The 21,730-nt window shown below is 45.5% G+C and overlaps 1 protein-coding gene across 1 annotated transcript; it reads left to right on the forward strand.

Annotated features, from left to right (window-relative positions):
• Nucleotides 1-1,979: 1,979 nt before the first annotated feature.
• On the forward strand, nt 1,980-21,635 carry LOC137890239 (frizzled-3-like). The gene is made up of 9 exons (XM_068734400.1): nt 1,980-2,084; nt 3,125-3,787; nt 13,859-14,055; nt 15,137-15,599; nt 15,698-15,997; nt 16,246-16,497; nt 19,676-19,824; nt 20,488-20,745; nt 20,835-21,635. The coding sequence occupies exons 2-9, from the start codon at nt 3,587-3,589 to the stop codon at nt 21,091-21,093; spliced, it is 2,079 nt and encodes a 692-aa protein (XP_068590501.1). The 5' UTR covers nt 1,980-2,084; nt 3,125-3,586; the 3' UTR covers nt 21,094-21,635.
• Nucleotides 21,636-21,730: the final 95 nt, after the last annotated feature.

Here is a 21,730-nt window from a genome sequence, read left to right on the forward strand (position 1 = left end):
ACATATTTCCCCTCTTAATGCTATTTATCTGGATTGTTTTGGTGTGAGTTGCAAAGTCACAAGAACAAGGTCTGTGGATTAACTTGAGTAACCGGGTCATGATTTCTGGAAAGAGACGTTGCCGCTTTGAGCAACACCAGCCGAGTGTCACACAGTCCTGTTATATTGTAGGGTGAACTGTCCCTTTAAAATGGATAAAGTCAAAATGAGAGAGTCCAGCTGACACACACTAAACACTGCAGTGTTTAAAGAGTCAACATGCTCAGAACTGCACGACACACTCCTCTGGTATTTCACTCACCATCAGTTCTCCTCTGAAGGAATGAAATCCTACACACTCTCTCTCTGAGTGCAAACTACTGATGGCCTTTGTGTCCGTACACCCAACTCTTCTTCTTTTCTCCTTTTTCCCATTTCCCTGTGCACAGTTGACTTGTTCCCATAGTAACAGTGAGCGTACTCTCCTTACATGGACTGGCTGTCACAGCCTGTCACACACAGGAGGGGGGGGGGGGCAAAGCAAACCACAGTAGAGAGTGTGGAGTGTGCAGGCCCCACTGGCTCTAATGGTGACAAACAGTGGTAGCGCAGAAAGCCTGACGCCTCTGATACACTGATCCTGGAGAAAGTACCTGTTACAGCTTGTATACTTCATTATACTTTTACACAACCTGTTTCAAACTTGCAGCATCAGTGCTTTTTACATGCAGATTTGCATTTTGATGCTGGAAATAAACCTTTTTCTAATGCAGTGTTGATTGCTGATTAAAACAACTTTGCTAAATTGCTTGAACATTTAAAAAATTAATTCCACCTTCATTCACTAGCCTTGTAGGCCTATATGTGGGTTTTAAAACACTAAATACATGAGACATGTAAGTAGAAACATTTCAGTTATTAGTCATTTGTATTATCAGTAGTAGTAGTAGTAGTAAGAGTAGTAGAAGTAGTAGTAATAGTAATATAACCTTTAAGGCGTAATAAATGGACTCGGGTAAATAATGTAGGCGTTGGCTCTGTGTTTTTTTCCCATACTACGCCTGTCGCATTGAGTTCAAACCGCAGCTGCAGGCCAACATTAATAAATGAAACATTTTTTAGATCCATTGTGCAGACGAACAGCTCGAACAATCAGCCGCACCGGTCTGAGAAGTTCCCCATTCAAAAGCAGAAAGCCCTGCTCGTGCTTGAATGGGCGGTCGCGCGCACGAAGACAGAAAACCTGCTGCGAAGACAGAGAGCTGCGTCAAGTTAAACAGAACACACGCGGAGCAAGACCGGAAACCAGACATCGGGCCTCCAAAGTAATAGTGTAGAATATGCCATGGCAAAAACATGTAACATAGAAGACATAAGATAGTTGTTATTCAGATTTATATTCATCTGCTATGATTCACACGTCACAATGTCCCTCCTGTTAGTGATATTTACTTCCATTACAATTGTCAATATTGATGCATCAGGGAATATTAAACAGGCCTACCATTATACTGCTGATGCTTTAATATTTATCAATGCACTATATTTTATAGACATTATAGTTATTAGTGCTACTACTGTTACCACTCATTATTTGCATCGTTTCATTCAAATGGATTGACTATGTTGTAATTGTATTATATTGTTCATTCTGTACACATGACATATATTGCACAAGTTTGTGGTTCAAGATTTTGGGCTATATGAATAACATTGAATAAAAAATGTAATTGAAAAGTTGGAATGTAGCACTGATATTTATAGTGAAGAAGATTTAATAAGGTGTAAATATTTGCTCCAAAAATAGGTGCAGTGCTATACTTAGTTATTTTCCACTACTGTCTTCTGTTCCTGGCTCTCGTCTCATTTTGTCGTTCATGAAGCTTTTATTGTTTAGAGTCTAGTCTGGAAGCCATTTTTGAAATGTCGCGGGCTTAACGCTCGGCGGAGAAGGGGGGAGCAGAAGGGGAGAGGCGGACAGAGGAGGGGGAGGACAGGAGGAGACGAGAGGAGGGTGCTGGAAGGGGGACATTCACTCATTGTTACCAACTCGAGGAGTGGCGGAGACCCCGTTGCTACACGTGAATTTTCGGCACAACATTCAGGTAAAGTTGCCTTTAATTTAACCGGTTTAACGGCAAGCTTACATTTACCACCGGACTGTTTCTCACGAGCAGCGGCTCCTTCACCGCCCGGCTCGGTGCGCTGAATTAACGCTAGAACACCGGTCCGCTGGCTACATATGCCACGGTTACTATCATTTAGGATGAACTAACCGTCATCTTTTGTCTCCGCTGCGCTGCTTGCCATTGTGTTTTATTGAACCTTTTTTTCTGTAGTTTGGCAGAGACAAACAAACAACCGCGAGGAGGTCCCGGTTCCGTTACTTATAGCTAGCTACACGCGCATTTATAAGGAGCGGTTCATTTATGAATCTCCTGCTGGAGCTAAAGGAGGAGCCCGGTCATGTGGACGCTCAGGTGGACTAACGGGCGCAGTAATATACATATTTATAATAATATATATATTTAGAATAACCAACCTTTAGAATGCAGCGGGGCTTGACATTGTGTTCAGTAGACACAGGTGTACAAGCTATTAGTATTTATTGTTTTGTTATGGGTGTGTACTGTCATGTCAATGTAGCAATAACCATATGGAAAAAATATGGTTCAAATAAAGAAAAAGAAAAAAGGCTAAAATAAAAAAAATGCTGCAACTTAAGGTTACACAACTAAAATACACCAATACCATAAATAATAACATACCATAAATGATGTCACTCAATAAACGACCTTAAAAGCTTTGAATTCCCACGTAAAGGTTTATTTAGCTATTGCCCTGTGTGTAATTGTTTTGTTGTAATCGGTAGTCCCTAGCATGATATATTGCTGTTAATTAATTCTGTTAATGTCACCATTCATCTACACAACCACCCACCACAGTGAGATGAACCACCAACCCTCTGCAAACAGCCTTTTGTGTTCTCCAGTTGCAGCCCGTTATTTCTCTAATTTTCATTTAAAAAAAATAAATAAAACCTGTTCTTCTTTACAACAAAACATACTAGAGATGTTGAATAAATCGCTACTGGTGAACTGCTACAAAATATGTATTTAAAAAATGTTATGCTTTTATTTTACAGATTGCAGGTTGAACATCATCTTCATCGGTGGTCGTCATCACTATTCTCTCCAAAGCCTCACCTCTGTCCGTCGAGGCAGGAGAGGGAGGAGTGCCGGCGGTCGCGGCGCAGCATCTTAAAGGACCACAGCATCTTAAAGGACCACAGCATCTTAAAGGACGACAGCATCTTAAAGGACCACAGCATCTTAAAGGACCACAGCATCTTCCCTATGGAGGTCTTGTGACACTCTTCCCCACGGTGATGGATGCAGCCAGCTTCAGTCATGGCCGTGTGTGACTCCGCTGCCCGACCCACGCGGTTTCTCTGTGAGCTGAAGAGGAGGAAGAGACTACCAGACAGTCCCGGACGCTCCTCAAGCCTTGTGATTTCCTCATCCTGCTGAATGAGCCAGTGGCTGACTGGGTTCAGTTCATCCTTCTTCCTAACCAGCCGTCCTCTCTCCTGCTGTACGGACCGGTCATGGAGCTCTTGTGGGTGCTGTCGGTGTCCATGTTGACGGCGTGCGCTGCCATCCCCATGGATGTGGCGGAGGAGAGCCACAGTCTGTTCACTTGTGAGCCCATAACCCTACGCATGTGCCAGGGGCTGCCCTACAACTCCACCTACATGCCCAACATACTGAATCACTACGACCAGCAGACTGCGGCCCTCGCCATGGAGGTAATGTATACTGCTGACCTGTGAGTTTTAAAGCTCCAGTTTGTGTTACTGGAAAATGAGACCGTGAGGGAGAGTACAGGTATTTGCTGATATATTTTGTGCTAATGATCTTTAGTGGTATTCATTTAGAAACACATTCAGACTACGACGGAGCAGTTAGACGTAGTGGGGACTTATTGAGACACGGCAGCTTTAAGATCAGTGGAAGCTGGAGACCTAGGATACATGAGGCCTTCCTTTACTAATGTTTAAAAAATTAAAATAATAAAATGCTAGGAAATTTAAATATATGCATGTATGGATGCATGGATTAACCTTTTATAAAAGCAACCTGTTTTATTATTTTTTATCTAAATTTGTCTATTTAAAGCGGTGTAATTTATGACAGAATAGGTAATTGCCTGATTAAAGTAAATTAAATAATTGCAGTATGTCACACTAGGATTTTATATTTGAGTCAGAGATGGTAAAATTTGGAAATTAATTCATGACATATTGCGTCTAACTCAGTCCGTAAATTGCATCTTCTTTTTGACGCGGAGACCTTTTCAGTTTTGTTCCGTTTCTGTTCCTCGTTTTTCCCGTCGCTGACCTTTTCCCCTGATTCTTTCTAGAGCTCAAACAATTAGAATGAAATAATGTGATAAGCATTTTGATTCATCCTTTGAGTCATTTTTCAAACATCTGGCTTCAGCTCCTACAGTATGATGATATAAAACGGGTTTTGACTGTTGGTTGAGCTAAACAGACATTTGAATTTGTCACCTCGGGATCTGAGAAATTGTGATGGACGTTTTTTCATACATTTTTTGATATTCCTTTGGCTAGATTAATAATGGATTCTGAACTTTGAATTGAGATTTGGACTCATTTTAGTTTGCCGTTGTTTTAAATGATTTTTAGTAAAGACATGGATTGGGAACATAAATAGGTACTGGCCTACATAAATCAGGCTATAATAATCCCATTTTGAGAGAAATCATTTCATATTTTGGGCCAAAAATATGAAATGATTTCGCAAAATTTAGTGGCGTTGCTGATGTGAAAAACATTCCCTCGCCAAATTTGTAGAAATCCTCCTCACCAATTTGACCGTGTTAATGAATGATTATTTATAACTCGGGCTGCCCCCTCAATTTGGTCGACTTAGATATCTTTAGTTGAGGACCGTCCTTGTAATAACCCTCTCTGTTTTCACATGTTTCCATATTGCCAGTGTCTTCGAGGGGTTAAAAACATAATGCATTTTGTGCAGTCTGAAAAATGTGCGGTTTTCCTCCAAATACTGTATCTTTTGGAGATCTTGTTTTTATGAAAAATTGGGTACCTTCAATATATATATATATATATTTTTCTTTTTTTTTTTTTCTTTTTTTTTTTTTCAGAAAAAATTCACACACACACACACACACCTTTTCTGAGCACTTTCCTCGGGTCCTTTCACTCTTTTTTACTCTGTTGTCGGTGCGTCACATAGTTGTGACTCTACAACAGTACAATTGCACTGCAAAACACACACATTGTCAGGTGAGGACAGTCTTCCTCACATGTTGATGAAGGGTTCAGTGTGTAGACACCAGCAGCCCTTACAGCGATCACCAAGGCTCTCTGGGTTTGTGCTGAGAGCTTGTAATATCAAAGTGCTAGCCTACTTTAATTTGGCTCCTCTCGCTCCAGGGATTGGGAATGCATTAGCAAAACATTAAGCAGAAAATTAAGTTTTAATACTTGTCCCTGGAGGCACAGTGCATTATTAAATTGTCCTTAAAATGGTTTCTGTCCACCGACTGGCATGTTGACAGACAGAGCGATTTACCACAACATGTAGGGACTCTTCACATTTTACAGCAGTTAGTTACTTTAGCCTGAGAGTGAAGACACCAAACTGTGGTTCAGATGACGGATTAAGGCTCAGTCTCCTGTGTTTAGTCCCTGTTTATTGTTCTACCCCTTAGATTATCCATAGATTTACCAGCCACAGCATCAGGCTGTTGTGGCTGTGTTGTGCTCTGTGAAATGACGAGTTAGGCATTTACACACAATCATGGAGCAGATGCATCACCTCGTTAGCTTAATCCCATCCTCTGCATAGGCTGATCCCTCTGGAAGCTCAATCTATCTAGCAATTACTGGCCAAAATGCACCAAAACATTAGGCTGGCTGCAACATCTGTGTGTGTGTGTGTGTGTGTGTGTGTGTATCAGTCCATCCATCTTTATTCATCTCACTTTATTCATTCTCAGCATCATGTTCCCTCCATCACTTTTACCCTTTGACACCCGCTCCTCCCCTCCTCGCCCGGTACGGTGGTGATGTGTGCCCGAGCCGTGGCGACCATCTGTGCCTGCTGCACTTCACTGTACCCGCTCTGAGCGAGTGAGGGATGGAGGGAAAATCCTGGGTTATGTAACCTAGTCCGAACAGGGCCTGGCCGACCGCGGTAGTACACAGCATCACATCACAGCATCACATCACAGCGTCGCATCACAGAATCACATCCTAGCATCACATCACAGCTGCACTCGCGCTCGGAGAAGATGCACCTCTCCTGGCCGCTCGTACTCGCTGTGTCAAAATCGTTTTCTCATTGACGGAGATGTTGCTAAGCCGCTGCTGTGTTCGCTCTCTGCGCCTACTCGCAGTGTGTGGGTCGCAGTGAACAGAGAGAGGCACTTCTGGTTTAGACGGTGTTCACTTTGATTGGTCATGGATCCACAATTAAGTCTCTTTTAAAGCTCAGAAATGGTAGTTGGGTTTTGGAAAGCACATGCAAAGCCCAGTAGGTTCCAAATAAGGAGAGACCATGCCTCTGTTTGGCTCTTGTTTTCCAGATAACTCGCCCTAGATCCAGTTCATGGGAGAATTCAAAGCCTGTAAGATGCCGAGGGCAGCCAAATGAGAATTGACAGTTGATTTTAAAGGGAATTAGGTCCGCTGAATAGCCGTGATAATGATGATGAATGCCCTGCACCGTGGAGAAACTGGGAGTTGGACGAGAACCAACGCCTGCCGTTCTTGCCGTTTTTGTCCAAACCCCCTGAAGTGGTGTCTGTCTGATTCCTTTCCTCCCGTCTCGCTTCTCAAGGTCTTTTCAAGGTTTTAGTATTTCGGGAAAGCGAGCGCAATTTGTCACAATATTGTTATAAAGTTTCTTGTTGCTTTATTTTGCGAGGTTTACCGGAAATATTACCATCTAGAGATGTTCACTGTAGCGTATTTCATCTCAGGCTGGTGTTTACTGTGTATGATAAATATAATCATTAACAGATTCACACAGGGATAGAAGACCTTCTTTTTCCCTTTTTTACCACAAATACATATTTAATGACAGGTGATCGTACAAACAGGACTTTCTGTGCTGATGCTCGGTCATCGCTGACCGCTGAATGACCTCACAGCTGAAGTGGGACAGCAGCCTCGGGGCTGTGAAGTACGGCCTGTTCCTGTGGCACAATGATACTGTGCCACGCTCACATGAGATAAGAGCGTGGCGGATTTGACTGTCACTACAAAAAGAAGAAAGATCGGGGCTAGAATCCCTTTCTTTAGAGAGATGCGCACTTTAATGTATGGCAGCGTGGGCTCATCACAGTAATCAGTTGGAATGGTATGAACTGTCTTTGGTTCAGTGTGAGATCAGCATTCTTTAAGGTCAGATGATAAGTAAGCAGCTAGATTTGCATTTCCTTTAGGGACATTTTTGGCAGAATGTGGAGGGTAATGTCACGATAGTGTTATAAACATTTCTTTGTCTTGTGAAAAATAATATTTCTATGAATGTGCCGTGTGCAGAAAATGTGTCCTGAGCTTTACAAATATCTTCCAAATGTCCAGAGGAAAGACATATATTTGTAGAGAGGGCCGTGGTGATGGAGGAGGGGTGGAGACGTGACTGTGGTGGTTAGAGTGTTGAGAACAGGGAGAGCTTCAACGTTTCTTCAAGGCCAGATGGGACAAGCGAAGGTTAATTAAATTAGATTTATTAGCGGGGTTTGTTTACACGAAGCCAAAGCCAAGCTTTGCAAATCTTTTTTAATGACTGCAAGATAAAAACGATGAATGTTGGAAAATCAGTGACGGTAAACAAGCCCTAAAATGTCCTGTTCTGTCACTATGACCAGGTTATTCTGCCTATAGAGGCACCATCATTGGTAGTAATAGGATGGAATTAAAAAAGTCCTTTCTAGATTTCATCTTTACATGTTATTTGTTGCGTTTTGTTTAGTGTGAAGTGTTAGCAGGGACACACAGACTGATCAATAGTCTGTTTCTAATCTGCTCTGTCCCACTTCCACTCATCTCCTCCTCCATTCAGGTCCTTAAATCAGCCTCTTGTCTCAGGTTTACAACGCATTCAGATAAACTGTGTCATGTTACAGCTGCTGCGTAGAATAACCCAGATACTCCACCCATGCTGTGTGAATGGATTTGTAAAGGAGAGGTGTGTGTGTGTGTGTGTGTGTGTGTGTGTGTGTGTGTGTGTGTGTGTGTGTGTGTGTGTGTGTGTGTGTGTGTGTGTGCGTGTGTGTGTGTGTGTGAGAGTTTCAGTAAAATGCTGATAACACTCTCTGATGCTTAACAAGTCTGTTAAAACGGGCTGCAGTGAACTAAAAAGTACACCATGTAACATGTTCATTGTGTAAAGTAGTGAAGATGTTTCCCGGCTAAGCACAAACACACACGCACGCACACACACACACACACACACACAGACACAACATGGTCTGATAAATCCTACCCAGCGTGACCCAGGCTATAAAGGAGCCTCTTGTTTTATTTAATGTCCAACACCGTGTTTATTGGCAGTGGACTGAAAGAGAGGCACATCCAGAGAGCAAGTCGCTGGTCCACAACAACCTTTCTGTGCATGTGTGTCAGTGTGTGTGAGTGTGTGTGTGTGAGTGTGTGTCTGAGTGTGTTTGTGTGTCTACATGGTTTTCAAACATTTCTTAGCGGAGAAAGACACGGTTGACTCAGTCGACCCATCTCTCTCTCTCTCTCTCTCTCTCTCTCTCTCTCTCTCTCTCTCTCTCTCTCTCTTCCCCACTCTCTCAACCCCCCCCCCCCACCACCACCACCTCCTCCTCCCATCTCTTTTGTCCTCCCCCTCCCCCTGCGCAGGGCTCTCCCGTTGCCCAGGAAACAGTCCCAATTGTGCTGTTAACAAAGGGAGCGGAGGCTTTCTTGCCTCCCGGGAGGTGGTCCCCTCCGCCCCGCACCCTGACCTCCTCGAACCCTGCTCTCCACCCTCTTCTTCCTCATCCTCCCTCCTCCTCCTCCTCCTCCTTCTCCTCCCTGGTGATGCATCACTCGTCACCATGGCGCTGAGCTTGGAAATTTGGAGAATTGGAATGGCAGCAGAGGAGAAAGGAGGATAGAGGGGGAGAGAAAATGCAGTAGGGTGAGGGGGTGATGAGAAGCGAGGTGACTGGGAGGTATTTGTAAAAGAACAAATCCACACAGATCAGTTGGCCACGCTGGGCTTCTTTGTCAGCAATTCATCAGTCACTGCATCTTAGCAGCAGCCTCTGAGCCTTCATTAAAAGATAATTACTTTAGCATCAGGACGCTACACACAGCCACCCTCTGATGACTTCATTGGACTCGGCCACATTAATATTTCATATCACTGCAATCTTGATCTGATTCAAAACATGCTGGATCATCTCAGATATTCATGGAGGTGAAACTGAGGTCAAGGCTGTTTGTCTCAGCTCTTCAAAGGCTGGAGTCTGGAGATGAGAGGTTCTCACCTAACGATGCAGCAATATGATAAATCACATGAAAACAAATGCATGTTCACCACATTGACCTGCTCGGTATTTATTCTAGACACTACATTCCGATGCACTGCTGATATTTGCCGTTTAATCAGAGACGAGTCACATCCCCAGGAGTTCAACCAGGCAGATGAATTACCGTAAAGGAGCCCCACCACTACAGAACTGCATCTTTAGCTCCGGATCATCAATGTCACAGTAGTAAAAACACTGGTGTAAATAATGAGATGAATTCCATCAAGGTCCTGGTATTGTCCAGGCTGTCATGGCTGACTGAGACACTTCAGTCCTCCAGAGTCTGATGACACTGTAACCCAGTAGAGAGGTCATCCAGGCTCTCCTGTTCAGGCCAGTCTGGGTCTGACTTTGGTTATCGTTGGTTTTTCTTCACTTTAGTCGTCCTCGTCTCTTGACTTTTATGTTGTCTACGTATGTATTTTTTTGTCCCTTATGGCACTTTTTACGATTTGGTCTTGAGTGTTTCAGACATTTAGATGTAGCTCGTCAGCTATCAGGAAACACTTCTCACTCGTGCAACACTGGACACCTTCCCTCTCTGCTTGTTGTGACAAATGATTGTGATATATATTTTAGACAGTATCTCACAACACTATTAAATTTAGCAAATTTAATTTTAGGATAGAAATATATGTCCATTGACGGGTACTAAACAAAGCAGCAGTTAACTAGCTGACTGTGACTGTGTGAGCTTGCTGTTTCCAGAGTGGCATATTATTCCACACTTTCACAGATCCAAAAATCCCCAAACAAGCCCTCATGAATACGTAATGAGTGTGGTGCTGAGATTGAAGCTGAAATTATATTAGCATACCCCCTCCCACCCCAAGGCCTACACCAGAGTTGTGTATTACACGCTCGATTCTCCTTACACGGCCGGCTCTGGGGTGGAAAGCGCCATGACAGACCCCTGGCCATTCATCGGTCCAGTGGTTCACCAGCTGTTCCCTGTGTGCCCATTAACGTCAAATCCCCGTGGAGGGTGTGGAGGGTCCGCAGGGCCTCAGTATCTTGGTGGTTGGAGCTGTTTGGGCAAAGCTGCCACGAGCCATATGTCCCATCCACCACCAGTGAGTCCTGCCCACACTTACTCGCATGATGGGTTGACTGGGATAAAATGGCCGAATAGAGATACTGAAGAGATGGAGGAGGGGAAGGATGATGGAGGAGTATAAAAATAGAAAAAAGGGAGGCATGATGAATAGGAAGAGGGATGACTATGAAGACAATCAGATTGTTTTCCCCCTAGCAGATCATCACTCCCTGTAGCCTATATATTTATTCAACCGTTCCCCATGGCATCTCTGTTTGCAGTGCACTACAGTACATTGTGTTCTATGGAGCACATCGGTAGCCTGCGGGAGTCAAAGCGGAGTGGAGGAGCGAAGATGCAAGCTCACTTTAGCTGCATTAGATCATGTTTGAGTGGCTGACGGGGCAGCACCGACGAGTCAGAGACGTCACAGTAGGCACAGTACTGCAGCACTGACGTGTTTGACCCTGACTCTAGCTGTTCTAAATATATTTACTTTAAAGAGGGGTCGTTATTGTGAATGGTGTCTCTTTTAATAATTCTATGAAGCCCTTTTAATGTCAATCTGTATCCACAGTACTGTTCAGGTGTCTCAGTCTGGCCTCTCTGCTCGTACTAAACAGGAGCTTTTAGCATCACCAGACTCCAGCTGCCATGCCAAGAGTATAACTCTGACTCTGAGGTTAGACTCTGTGAGTAGGCTACACCTTTGGAGAGCTTTAACTAGTCCAGTGTGATTGATGGCGTACATCTGCAGTAATAGACCATCTGAAGGTGGCTCATAACGGATGTGTTAATGCTTTATAAATACCTCATAACATGAGTCCTCGTGCTGTGGTGCTCAATGAAACGTGATGACTCCATTTGTACAGAAATGACACGATCGACTGCTTGATTGATCTCAGCTCTGACAGGCGTGTAAGTCACCTCGACTGTGTGCGGATGAACACTCTGCTGGGTTAAGACTCGTTATGTGACCACCAACCCTCGTCATCCCTGATCTCTCACAGTGGAGGTGACTAACCAGTTGATTACTCCACTGAACATGTGTCTGTCTCGTGATTGCGTTCCGTCTCCTCCACAACAGCTCATTGTCGTCTCGCTGGAGAAGTGATATGAACAAAAGCTGCATGGATGTGGATGCTTTGTGCTTTAAGGGCCAAGGCTAACACCCATTATAATCCTTTTTGCATAAAGACATCCTATGTGGGTGGCAGCCAAACGTGCTGATGTGGCAGACATATGGTGGCTAACGCATTACAACATCCTGATCAAATGTGATTGCAGTTGAGGTGGCAAACAATCGAGAAGAACAGAGCAAAAGTCTCTGAAATAATTTATTTCTGCATTCTGAGCTAAAAACATGTTCAGGACATTTCTAAAGCTCAGTGCTGTGTAATATGGATTAAAGGGATGAACTGTGTTTCCAAATATCCATGTTCAGCCGAAATGACCAGTTGTATAACAGCAGCCTCCAATTCTCATTTCATGTTTACACTGCTTAATAATCCCATTTTGGGATTTATTGGTATGTGGCTGAGAAGTGTTTTTTATGCTTAAGGACCCAGATGGGTCAGAACAGAACAGAACTGAGCCTTATATGTTTTTGGGTTAACTACTGTGTGTAATCTTCAACCCCAGCTGCTCCTCCTTTGACTCTGTCAGTGTAGCCGCTTTTAAATGTGGCACAGGTTCAGTAGCTTATCTCTCAGGGTGCTTTCACACCCGTAGTTGGGTTCATTATTCCGGACCAAAGGGGATAAAATAATACATTGTTGACTTTTAGTTCTGGTCCGGTTCCTGTTCACGCAGACTTCTTACAAACGAACCAAGAGGAGAACACTTTATTGGTATTATTAGACTGCAGATCAACCGCATGTTATGAAGAATGAGTACCCGGTACAGACAGGACTGTACAAAGGACCCATTGCACACGCTGCAGTAATGATTCTGGGCTTTTTGACTGTGGCATCACTGTCACACACTTGTTTATAGACTTATGAAGTAACAAAGTCAAGCACAGCAGTTTTGACGTGCATACATGTTGATTTATATAAATGGCCTCATACAGATTCATTATCAGATCGATTCCTGAACACGTTTCACAATCAGAAGATAGATTTATTAGTAGTTTAGCTTTTGAAATGATGCTCAATTCACATCATCTGCTCTCATAAAATCCTGGGCTCGGTTCACCAGGGTTCCACTGACAGCGTTCACACCAGTTAAATGAGCCGGACTAACCGGGCCAACGGACCCGAGTTAGATTAAACCAGACCAGACCGGTACGGTGTGAAAGCTCTCTGAAAGTGTCACTTATGACTTCACATATTCCCAACATACTTCCTTCAACAGACATCCGTTAACAGTTAACGGCTGAACAAAACGGTGAACGTGTTTCTACCACAGAGACATGTCCTCGTTAATATCCACCCATCTAACAAACACCGAGACAAACGGCCCCTGTCTGTCCCCTCCTCACCCCTCCCCTCCCCCTCCTTGTCCCTGTCTTTAAGTGTTGGGGGATGGCGGGTAGCATTAGTCTGGCTGACTTGGGTGTGGCTGGAGGCTTCTCTGTATCACACACCAGCACTGAGGTGTATGCAAATTCATGCATACAGACACATGTAAGCATGCACTGTTGGACGTGTGGGTTCCTATATGCTTTCCCACTCACCGACACACTCTGTGCATTTGCATGTTAACTACTTGCCCCAAAGATGCTTCCTGCGCTCACGCCTCTTGGCTCCGTTTATATGCGAGAGGCCATTATGTTGCCGGTACGTGGGTGTGTTAGCATGTAAATAATATACTTCCGTCAGTACTTTGGTTTATGTGTGTGTGAGTGTATGTGCGTTGCCGCAGTGTGTCAGTCAGCCACAGCGTGGTCCTCCCTGTAACACAAAGGTCCTGTCAGTGTGTGTGTGTGAGAGAGGTGGGGGTGGCCCAGCTTGTTGTGCTCCTCCTGTCTGAAGGATGGGGGGGGGGGGGGGGGGGTAATATCATGGGGTGGAGGGGATTATTAGGAAAGAGGCCAGAGTTGTTTTTGTGGGCTCATCTCCAGAAAGAGACATGCTCCACTGATCTCTTTGTGCCTCTCTGGCCCTCGTTGTGAAGCTGGGGCCACACTCCGGCTGCAGCGTTATCTTCGTAAACCGTTTCAAATAAAGGAGTGTTATTCTTGAGTGCTGTTGTTTTTATTTACACTTGCATTGTTTTCCCCTCCATCTCCACCTGCAGCCGTTCCATCCCATGGTGAACCTCCAGTGCTCTCCGGAGCTCCGGATGTTCCTGTGCGCGCTCTACGCTCCGGTGTGCACCGAGTACGGGCGGATGACTCTTCCCTGTCGCCGCCTCTGCCTGCAGGCCAAGAGCGACTGCTACAAACTCATGGACATGTTTGGTGTCAGCTGGCCGCAGGAAATGGACTGCAACAGGTTGGTACAACAGCAGTGATTCTTCTCCCCCCGGGTTAATCTGAGCGGTAACAGCCCGGGTGCATCAGTGATGTCAGGAGTCCAGCAAGTGTGTGAAAAGTAACATATCTGAGCCATGATAATGAAGAGGCTTCGAGGAATACCATGAAACTGTTGGTCTGATTTTGAGAACTGGCTACTAAACACTTAGACTTAATTCAAACTCTGTTTGAATCCCAGAGGGTGAATCAGTTCAGCAGCCAGATAATTGATTTAGTCAACCACACATCAGATTAGACACATCAGTAGCAACACATCACGCTGACTGGTCCAACACAGCACTGCAACGCCATCGACAACATTGCATTCACACATTGTCACAAATGAGAAGAGATGAGCTTAAAAAAATATGATGAAGGAATTGAGCAAGTAAGCATTTTACAAGAGTTCTATCTTTCCTGTTACCGCTTAGGCACATGGCTGATACACAAACACACACACACACACTAACCCATAAAGGACCAACCAAGAAGGTTGCAAGTGTGAATACCAAAGGGGAGGGAGGCTCAGTGGGTCATCTTAAGACTTCAGACATGGTTTGAAAGAATGATTCAAAATCAATCTGCTAAGGAAGGATATGATCAGAACAGGAGAAGTGAGGTTGAAAAAGGTTATTTCACTTTGATAAAGCTTTGCATTACAGAGATCCAGGTCCAGGACGCTGATGATGAAAGGTTGCTGGTTCTGACCGGCAACAGACATCCTCCATCTCTCTAACCTCAATTCCTGTCAGCTTCCTACTATGTGCCTATTTCATGGGGATAAAAATACCTCAAGAATACCTGAGGAAGTGGTATTCAGCTGCTTGATAATATAACGCAGTGATAATGAAACTTAGTAAATGCTCTCTAGAATGGAGTATCTGTCTCAGACTAGTTTCAAGGCTCTGCCAGTTGAATTTCTTCTCCTCTTTCCTGCACTTCTGTGAGCGCTAATCAGTTTAATCATCAATCTTAAAAGCTATGAGAGGCTTTTGAAACAGGTTGGCAGTAATGTGAACAGTGAAATATCCCTGAGATCAAACCGTCTCATCTCCTCTCAGGTTCCCAGACTGTGACGAGGCCTACCCCCGTCCTGTGGACCTGCTGTCCGGCTCGGACACGACTGAATCCCCCATCTCCGTCCAGCGGGACTACGGCTTCTGGTGTCCGAGAGAACTCAAAATCGAGCCCGAGCTCGGTTACTCCTTCATGGGGGTCCGCGACTGCTCCCCCCCCTGCTCCAACATGTACTTCACGCGGGAGGAGCTGACGTTCGCCCGCTACTTCATCGGGGTGGTGTCCATCGTCTGTCTGTCTGCCACCCTCTTCACCTTCCTGACTTTCCTCATTGACGTGTCGCGCTTCCGCTACCCGGAGCGTCCGATCATATTCTACGCCGTGTGCTACATGATGGTGTCCCTGGTGTTCTTCCTTGGGTTTCTGTTGGAGGACAAAGTTTCCTGTAACGCAGCGAGTCCCGGGAGGTTTAGGGCTTCAACAGTGACCCAAGGCTCCCATAATAAAGTAAGAAAACATCTTCCCTTCACTGTATTTTATTCGGTTTGTCTCCTGCCGAGATATTGATATTGATCCTCCACCTGTACATTCTCTCTCTGTCCCAGGCATGCACCCTCCTCTTCATGGTGCTGTACTTCTTCACCATGGCCGGCAGTGTCTGGTGGGTCATTCTGACCATCACCTGGTTCCTGGCGGCTGTTCCCAAGTGGGGCAGTGAGGCAATAGAGAAGAAGGCCCTCCTGTTCCACGCCTGTGCCTGGGGCATCCCCGGCGTCCTCACCGTCACGCTGCTCGCCATGAACAAGATCGAGGGAGACAGCGTCAGCGGGGTGTGCTTTGTGGGGCTGTACAACCTGACGGCCCTGCGCTGGTTCCTGCTGGCTCCGCTGGGATTGGATGTCGTGGTGAGGAAGAGTAGAAGAGATTTCTTAAAACATATTTTAATTGTGATGTCTCACCTTGATGGGAGCACTTCTTCTCAGTTGTTTCTAGAGATAATGTTTTGTTCTGTGATGAGGGTGTAATGTATGAAAAGTATTCCTGACAAGTGAAAGCATAGCATTCAGTGCTAACAGACTCAGCCGGTCAACACTGATCTGGTTTACAAGATCACTGAAAGCCATGAACCCATCCCTCTGTCCCGTCCTCCCAGGTTGGTGTGGCACTGCTGCTGGCAGGCATAGCAGCACTGAACCGAGTCCGCATGGAGATTCCACTGGAGAAGGAGAACCAGGAGAAACTGGTGAAGTTCATGATCCGCATCGGCGTGTTCTCCGTGCTCTACCTGGTCCCTCTGCTGGCCGTCCTGGCCTGCTACCTTTACGAGAACAGCCACCGGGACATCTGGGAGACCACCTGGGTCCAGGAGAAGTGCAGAGATTACCACATCCCCTGTCCCTACCAGGTAATGTACATGACTCTGTCAGGGCTCCCACAAATCCTGGAAAACCTGAAAAACACCTGGTTGACCAACTTTCTAGTCATGGAAAACACAAATTCCATCGATTCCATCAATCTCCATTTTCCAATGAACTTCTAGCCTATCAGAGCTCCGCAAAACAGAGGGCATAGCCGTTATGTTTAGGATCACATCAATGTTAAATTGTAGTTTATGGAACAGAGTATTTTGAAGATGTGCATTGCATTTTAACAGGAATCATTAACACACTGCAAGTTGTTCTGGTTATGACTCCTAATTCCCTAAATACTTTGGTACCTCTATGTGGAGGAGGGCTCAAACCAACCTGCAAGTTAAAAATATGTATTTTTAGTTTCTTTATTGGCTAATAATAGCTAAGCTTGTCTGCACGCATATTTGCTGTCATCAGATCTCATCCTCTTCTGTGAAACAAATGTACAGAGAGGTGGAGAACAAGTACAAATCTGTGATTTCTGACAGGAGACTGGATTCATAGGAAAGGTGACATTCATTTGTAACATATACATGTAGCACCTGTAATTACATTTTGAATCTCTAATACCATATGGTCATTACCCTTGCCATTACCACTTATTACACATGTAAACACTATATGTAATTATTGCAATATAACATTTTGCTGTTGCTGAAATATCCCATAATCCCACTCACTTCAGTTTTATAAACTGTTTAGTCGCTTGGAGGTGCTGAGATACTGAAGCCTTTATTCATAGACGTCTATCACATTGTGCACAGATGTTTGTACACATTAAATGTACAACTGGGACTTTTGGAGGAAGCTAGAAGACAGAGCCTGAGCTAACAGCTGGGAGGAGGCTGACAACTGCCAGATGTGTTTGCACACAGAGACATTAGAGAGCAGGATGCTCAGTGAGTGTGTGTGTCCTGAATATGACCAAACAATGTGTGCATTTAAACGCAATGCACACACACACACAAACACTCTCACCGTCATACATGAAACAAACTAGTGCTTGTCCTCAGTAGCTTGCTTCACAGAGCTGCATTAGCCTGCAGCATGAGTACACATACACACACACACACACACACACACACACACACACACACACACACACACACACACACACACACACACACTCCATCTGATAGAGCTGTTAATAATTCAAACGGTGCTCTCTCTCTCTCCCAGGTATCACCTCCCATGTGAGCGTGCCTTAGCACATCCGTTTTCTCCACTGCATGTTCAAAGTGGATAGTGATTGTGACAGAGCAGGGAGGGAGGGTGTTGCAGGTGTGCAGACTACTAGGTGTGTGTGTGTTGTTTTGTTATCAGGGGTTCAGTATTGTGCTGCAGTAATAGCCACTCTGTCTCTGGTATTTATTTGGACTTGATCTGGGTCTCAGTCAGAGACTCTGACTCTCCTGTGTACTAAAATAGGCAGTGGCGTTCGCTTCCATTTCTTTGCACCACTAAAACTCATTTGATGTGTAGAAATGAGCTGAGTTGGCGATCTGACAGTCGCAGCACTGCGGTGATGTAGAGCTACAGCTGTGGGCAGAGATGCATGAGCATTGTGTAAGATCAGAGTGGTGCTCTTAATCTGTCACGTAAACACTGCATTGTGTGTGTGCAGAGCAGTAATCCGCTGTGTGTGTGTGTGTGTGTGTGTGTGTGTGTGTGTGTGTGTGTGTGTGTGTGTGTGTGAGGATGGGTCAGTGGGGTCAAACTGCACCACGTACAGACTGTAGTTACAGCAGATCTGAGCACAGTTCTCATCATACACCATACAACAGTGCACTGTGGAGATGCCTCTAGGAGCAAAACCACACAAAGTTTCTACGTAGCATCCACCCCTCCCCCAGCCCTGCTCTGTTCATATGAAAGCACACACATGACAGTATGCTTCCACACACACACACACACACACACAGTCAGTAACGTGCATCAGTAGATCGCTTAGACTCAAAGTCCCTCACTATATTTATCTTAAAAGCCTTCCCTGGGGCTCAGACCTCCACTCTGCTAAACAGCGCGCGCGCGCGCGCGCGCGCGCGCGCGCGCGCACACACACACACACACACACACACACACACACACACACACACACACACACACACACACACACACACACACACACACACACACACACACACACACACAGAGACAGTCAGATTGGGGATCGACTCATGAGTCAAAGGAACAACAGAAGGCTGTTTTTGTGAGTTTGACATTGGAGCCCTCAGCTCCTGTGTATCTGCAGCAGAACGTACTCCATACTGTCTGTAATGAGGACGTTGGTTGTAGTCTCTCATCTCTCTGCTGTGATGAGTGTGGATCACTGGCCTCAGGGCCACTCATAATGAGACCACTATGACTCCGGCTGTGTGGGCCTGTGTGATAGTGAGCACATAATGAGACGGGAGGAGAGGAGGAGATCCTGATTCTGTGCTTCAGTGCAGGCCAGCTGGCAGAAGGCAGCAGTCAGTGTAGAACAGTATTTATTTTACACTGTTTGTACATTCAATGCCTTAACATGATAGTTTCATCCACACTGACCCACAGTCAATCCTATATCACCACAAATATGATCTACATGAGACAGAGACTTTAATATTTATGAAGTGAACATCGTCAGAATCCTAAAACCTGGTAAATGTTAACCTGCACTGTTAAACACCATGAAAGAGAAGTGAAAAGACAATAAACAAGCAGCAGAAAATACTATTAGGACTGTTAATACCAGCTGTTGTCAGAGATGTGTGTGTCAGTGATGATATAGAGCAGACACACACACACACACACACACACACACACACACACACACACACTGAGAATGCATACACTTTGTCAGGAGGTGTAAAGCCTCTAACTAGTTCATACTGCAGCAGCTTCCTCAGTGTCTGGTGGTTTGAGGTTATTGCTCATGAGGTAAAAAACAGCAACGCATATATATATGTGTGTGCGTGTGTGTGTGTGTATTTTTGTGTATTTCTGGATCAAATGTGGCAAATTAAAATTTTGAAATTAGCAATGCTTTGTGTTAAATCTGGGTGTGGAAATAGGATGTTGTGTCAAAAAATCTCCCCACACACACACACACACACACACACACACACACACATATTTATATTGTACATGCCAGAGAATACCCACAACCCTGTGCATGTATGTGCCCTGTAGGTGGAGCGCACCAGCCGTCCTGACCTGGCCTTGTTCCTGATCAAGTACGTGATGATGCTGATCGTGGGAATCCCCTCAGTGTTCTGGGTGGGCAGTAAGAAGACCTGCTTTGAGTGGGCCAGCTTCTTCCACGGCAAGAGACGCAAAGAGTACGTACTGATGTTCTCAGGATGTTTTCTGTCACACTGACGGCTAACGGGCGGTTTATGTAACTGTACGCTCTACTGCCATAGCTGTACACATGGCTTTAGATATAGCATGCTAAATATTTAAGTAGCAAACTATCTTTAAAATGTTTCATACTCAAGTTTTGTTCCAGTATTTTTAACTTGAGCGTTCCATCTCTTCGTAGTGATAATTGAATAAAAATAAGATGAGTGGATTTTTAATCTCATCATTTATTCTAGCATAATACTTCCATGTAGCTTTAGCTCACATATTGTGGGAATGAGGAACTATTTTACAGCAAGAAAACCCCCCCCCAAAAAACCCATAAATATATATATATATATACACACATATATACGTATATATATGTATGTGTGTACATGTATGTACATGTGTGTACATGTGTGTACATGGCTTGGTGGTGAACACTGGCCCTTCTCTGCGCTCACTCCCCTCCCCTCCAAACTCAGAGCATTAACCCCCTCTCCCACCGCCTGCTCCACCCACTCCTCCATTCTCTTCTACCACCCCACCACCTTCCCCCTGTCCCTCCCCACCCTGTTGCGTCTCTCCTTGCCCTCCCTTCCTCCACTCCCCTCCTCCTCTTCCTGCTCCGCTCCCTCCCTGCCCTCCTCCTGCTGCAGCGGGATGGTCAACGAGAGCAGACAGGTGCTCCGGGAGCCCGACTTCGCCCAGCTGTTGCTCAGGGACCCCAACGCCCCCATCGTGAGGAAGTCCCGGGGCACGTCCACCCAGGGGACCTCCACCCACGCCTCGTCCACCCACCTGGCCATGTTGGATGAACCGCCCAGCGCCAGCACCAGCCGGGCCGGCTCGGTCCGCAGCGCACGCTCCAAGATGAGCAGCTACCACGGCAGCCTGCAGCGCCCCCGAGACGACAGGTGGGTCTCGTATCCTTCAGCTGTGTTTTGTGTCTGCATTCGTCCACAGAGAGCCCGGCTCCTGATGCTGCCGTTTGTCTTTGTCCCAGATATACGGGCTCCAGTTTCCGGGCCATAGACGACCGACTGCTGTACGGCAGCATGTCTCGCCTCAACGACCAACCGCAGTCCAGACACTGCAGCACCAACCGCCTGGACAGCCTATCACGGCACGGCTCCACCCAACGACTGGAGAGCCAATCGCGGCACAGCAGCGTCAGGGACCTCACCGGCACCACCCAAGCCATTCTCGGTGTCCCTGGAAACGGGATTCACAGAGTCCTTGAGGAGGACGGAGCTACAGCCTGAAGAGGATCCGAGATGCTTCTGAAGATGGAAGATGACTGGAAGGGAGAGGGAAAGATGACTTCTGTCTTTTTCTAGAGAGTTAAAGAATGCAGAGGAGCAACCACTGTGGAGTTCTCTCCTGTTGAATTTGGGAGCTCAGCGCTGAGGCACAGTTTACTGACGACATTAGCTAGAATAGAGCTCCATCCAGCCAAAGCAAGAGGACCGAGTGTGGATCGATGCCTTAAAGTGTCCTCTCAGCTTTACTCGACCCACTAGCTGATCCCAGAAACTGAAGTTCACAACGATCCTAGGGTCCTGATGGCGACCTGTGGATAACCAACACTGGAAAGTGACTGTTGGACCTACTTTACTGAGCAGTCGAGAACAACATGACGGACTGCACTGGACTGTTTGTGACTTGTACTGTACTTGTTTGTATAAAGGGACTGAGTGATGGTTAGACACTAGAGGAGCCTTCTCTTCTAGAATGTGCTTGTTAGCACTCGGGGGGCTTGTTCGTTTTTTTTAAGATTTACTGGCTACATTTGAAATGTTTTGCTGTCGCCACTCTTTTTTTAAATTTAAATAAAATTCTGGGAACGTAACCTACTGAAAACGTATTTATAAAGGCAATTTATTCACACCTGGTTTGAAA

Source organism: Cebidichthys violaceus, unplaced genomic scaffold (assembly GCF_023349555.1).
Source record: "Cebidichthys violaceus isolate CVI_PGR_0920_01 unplaced genomic scaffold, fCebVio1.0.p SCAF_637, whole genome shotgun sequence".
Lineage (NCBI taxonomy): Eukaryota > Metazoa > Chordata > Actinopteri > Perciformes > Stichaeidae > Cebidichthys > Cebidichthys violaceus.

What these genes read in the sequence shown, in the direction of transcription:
- LOC137890239 (XM_068734400.1), top strand. Translation starts at nt 3,587, where the DNA reads ATGGAGCTCTTGTGGGTGCTGTCGGTGTCCATGTTGACGGCGTGCGCT. An exon ending in CGCTGGGATTGGATGTCGTG is followed by an intron (nt 15,998 to 16,245) that starts GTGAGGAAGAGT and finishes CCGTCCTCCCAG; the next exon opens with GTTGGTGTGGCACTGCTGCT. An exon ending in CACGGCAAGAGACGCAAAGA is followed by an intron (nt 19,825 to 20,487) that starts GTACGTACTGAT and finishes CTCCTGCTGCAG; the next exon opens with CGGGATGGTCAACGAGAGCA.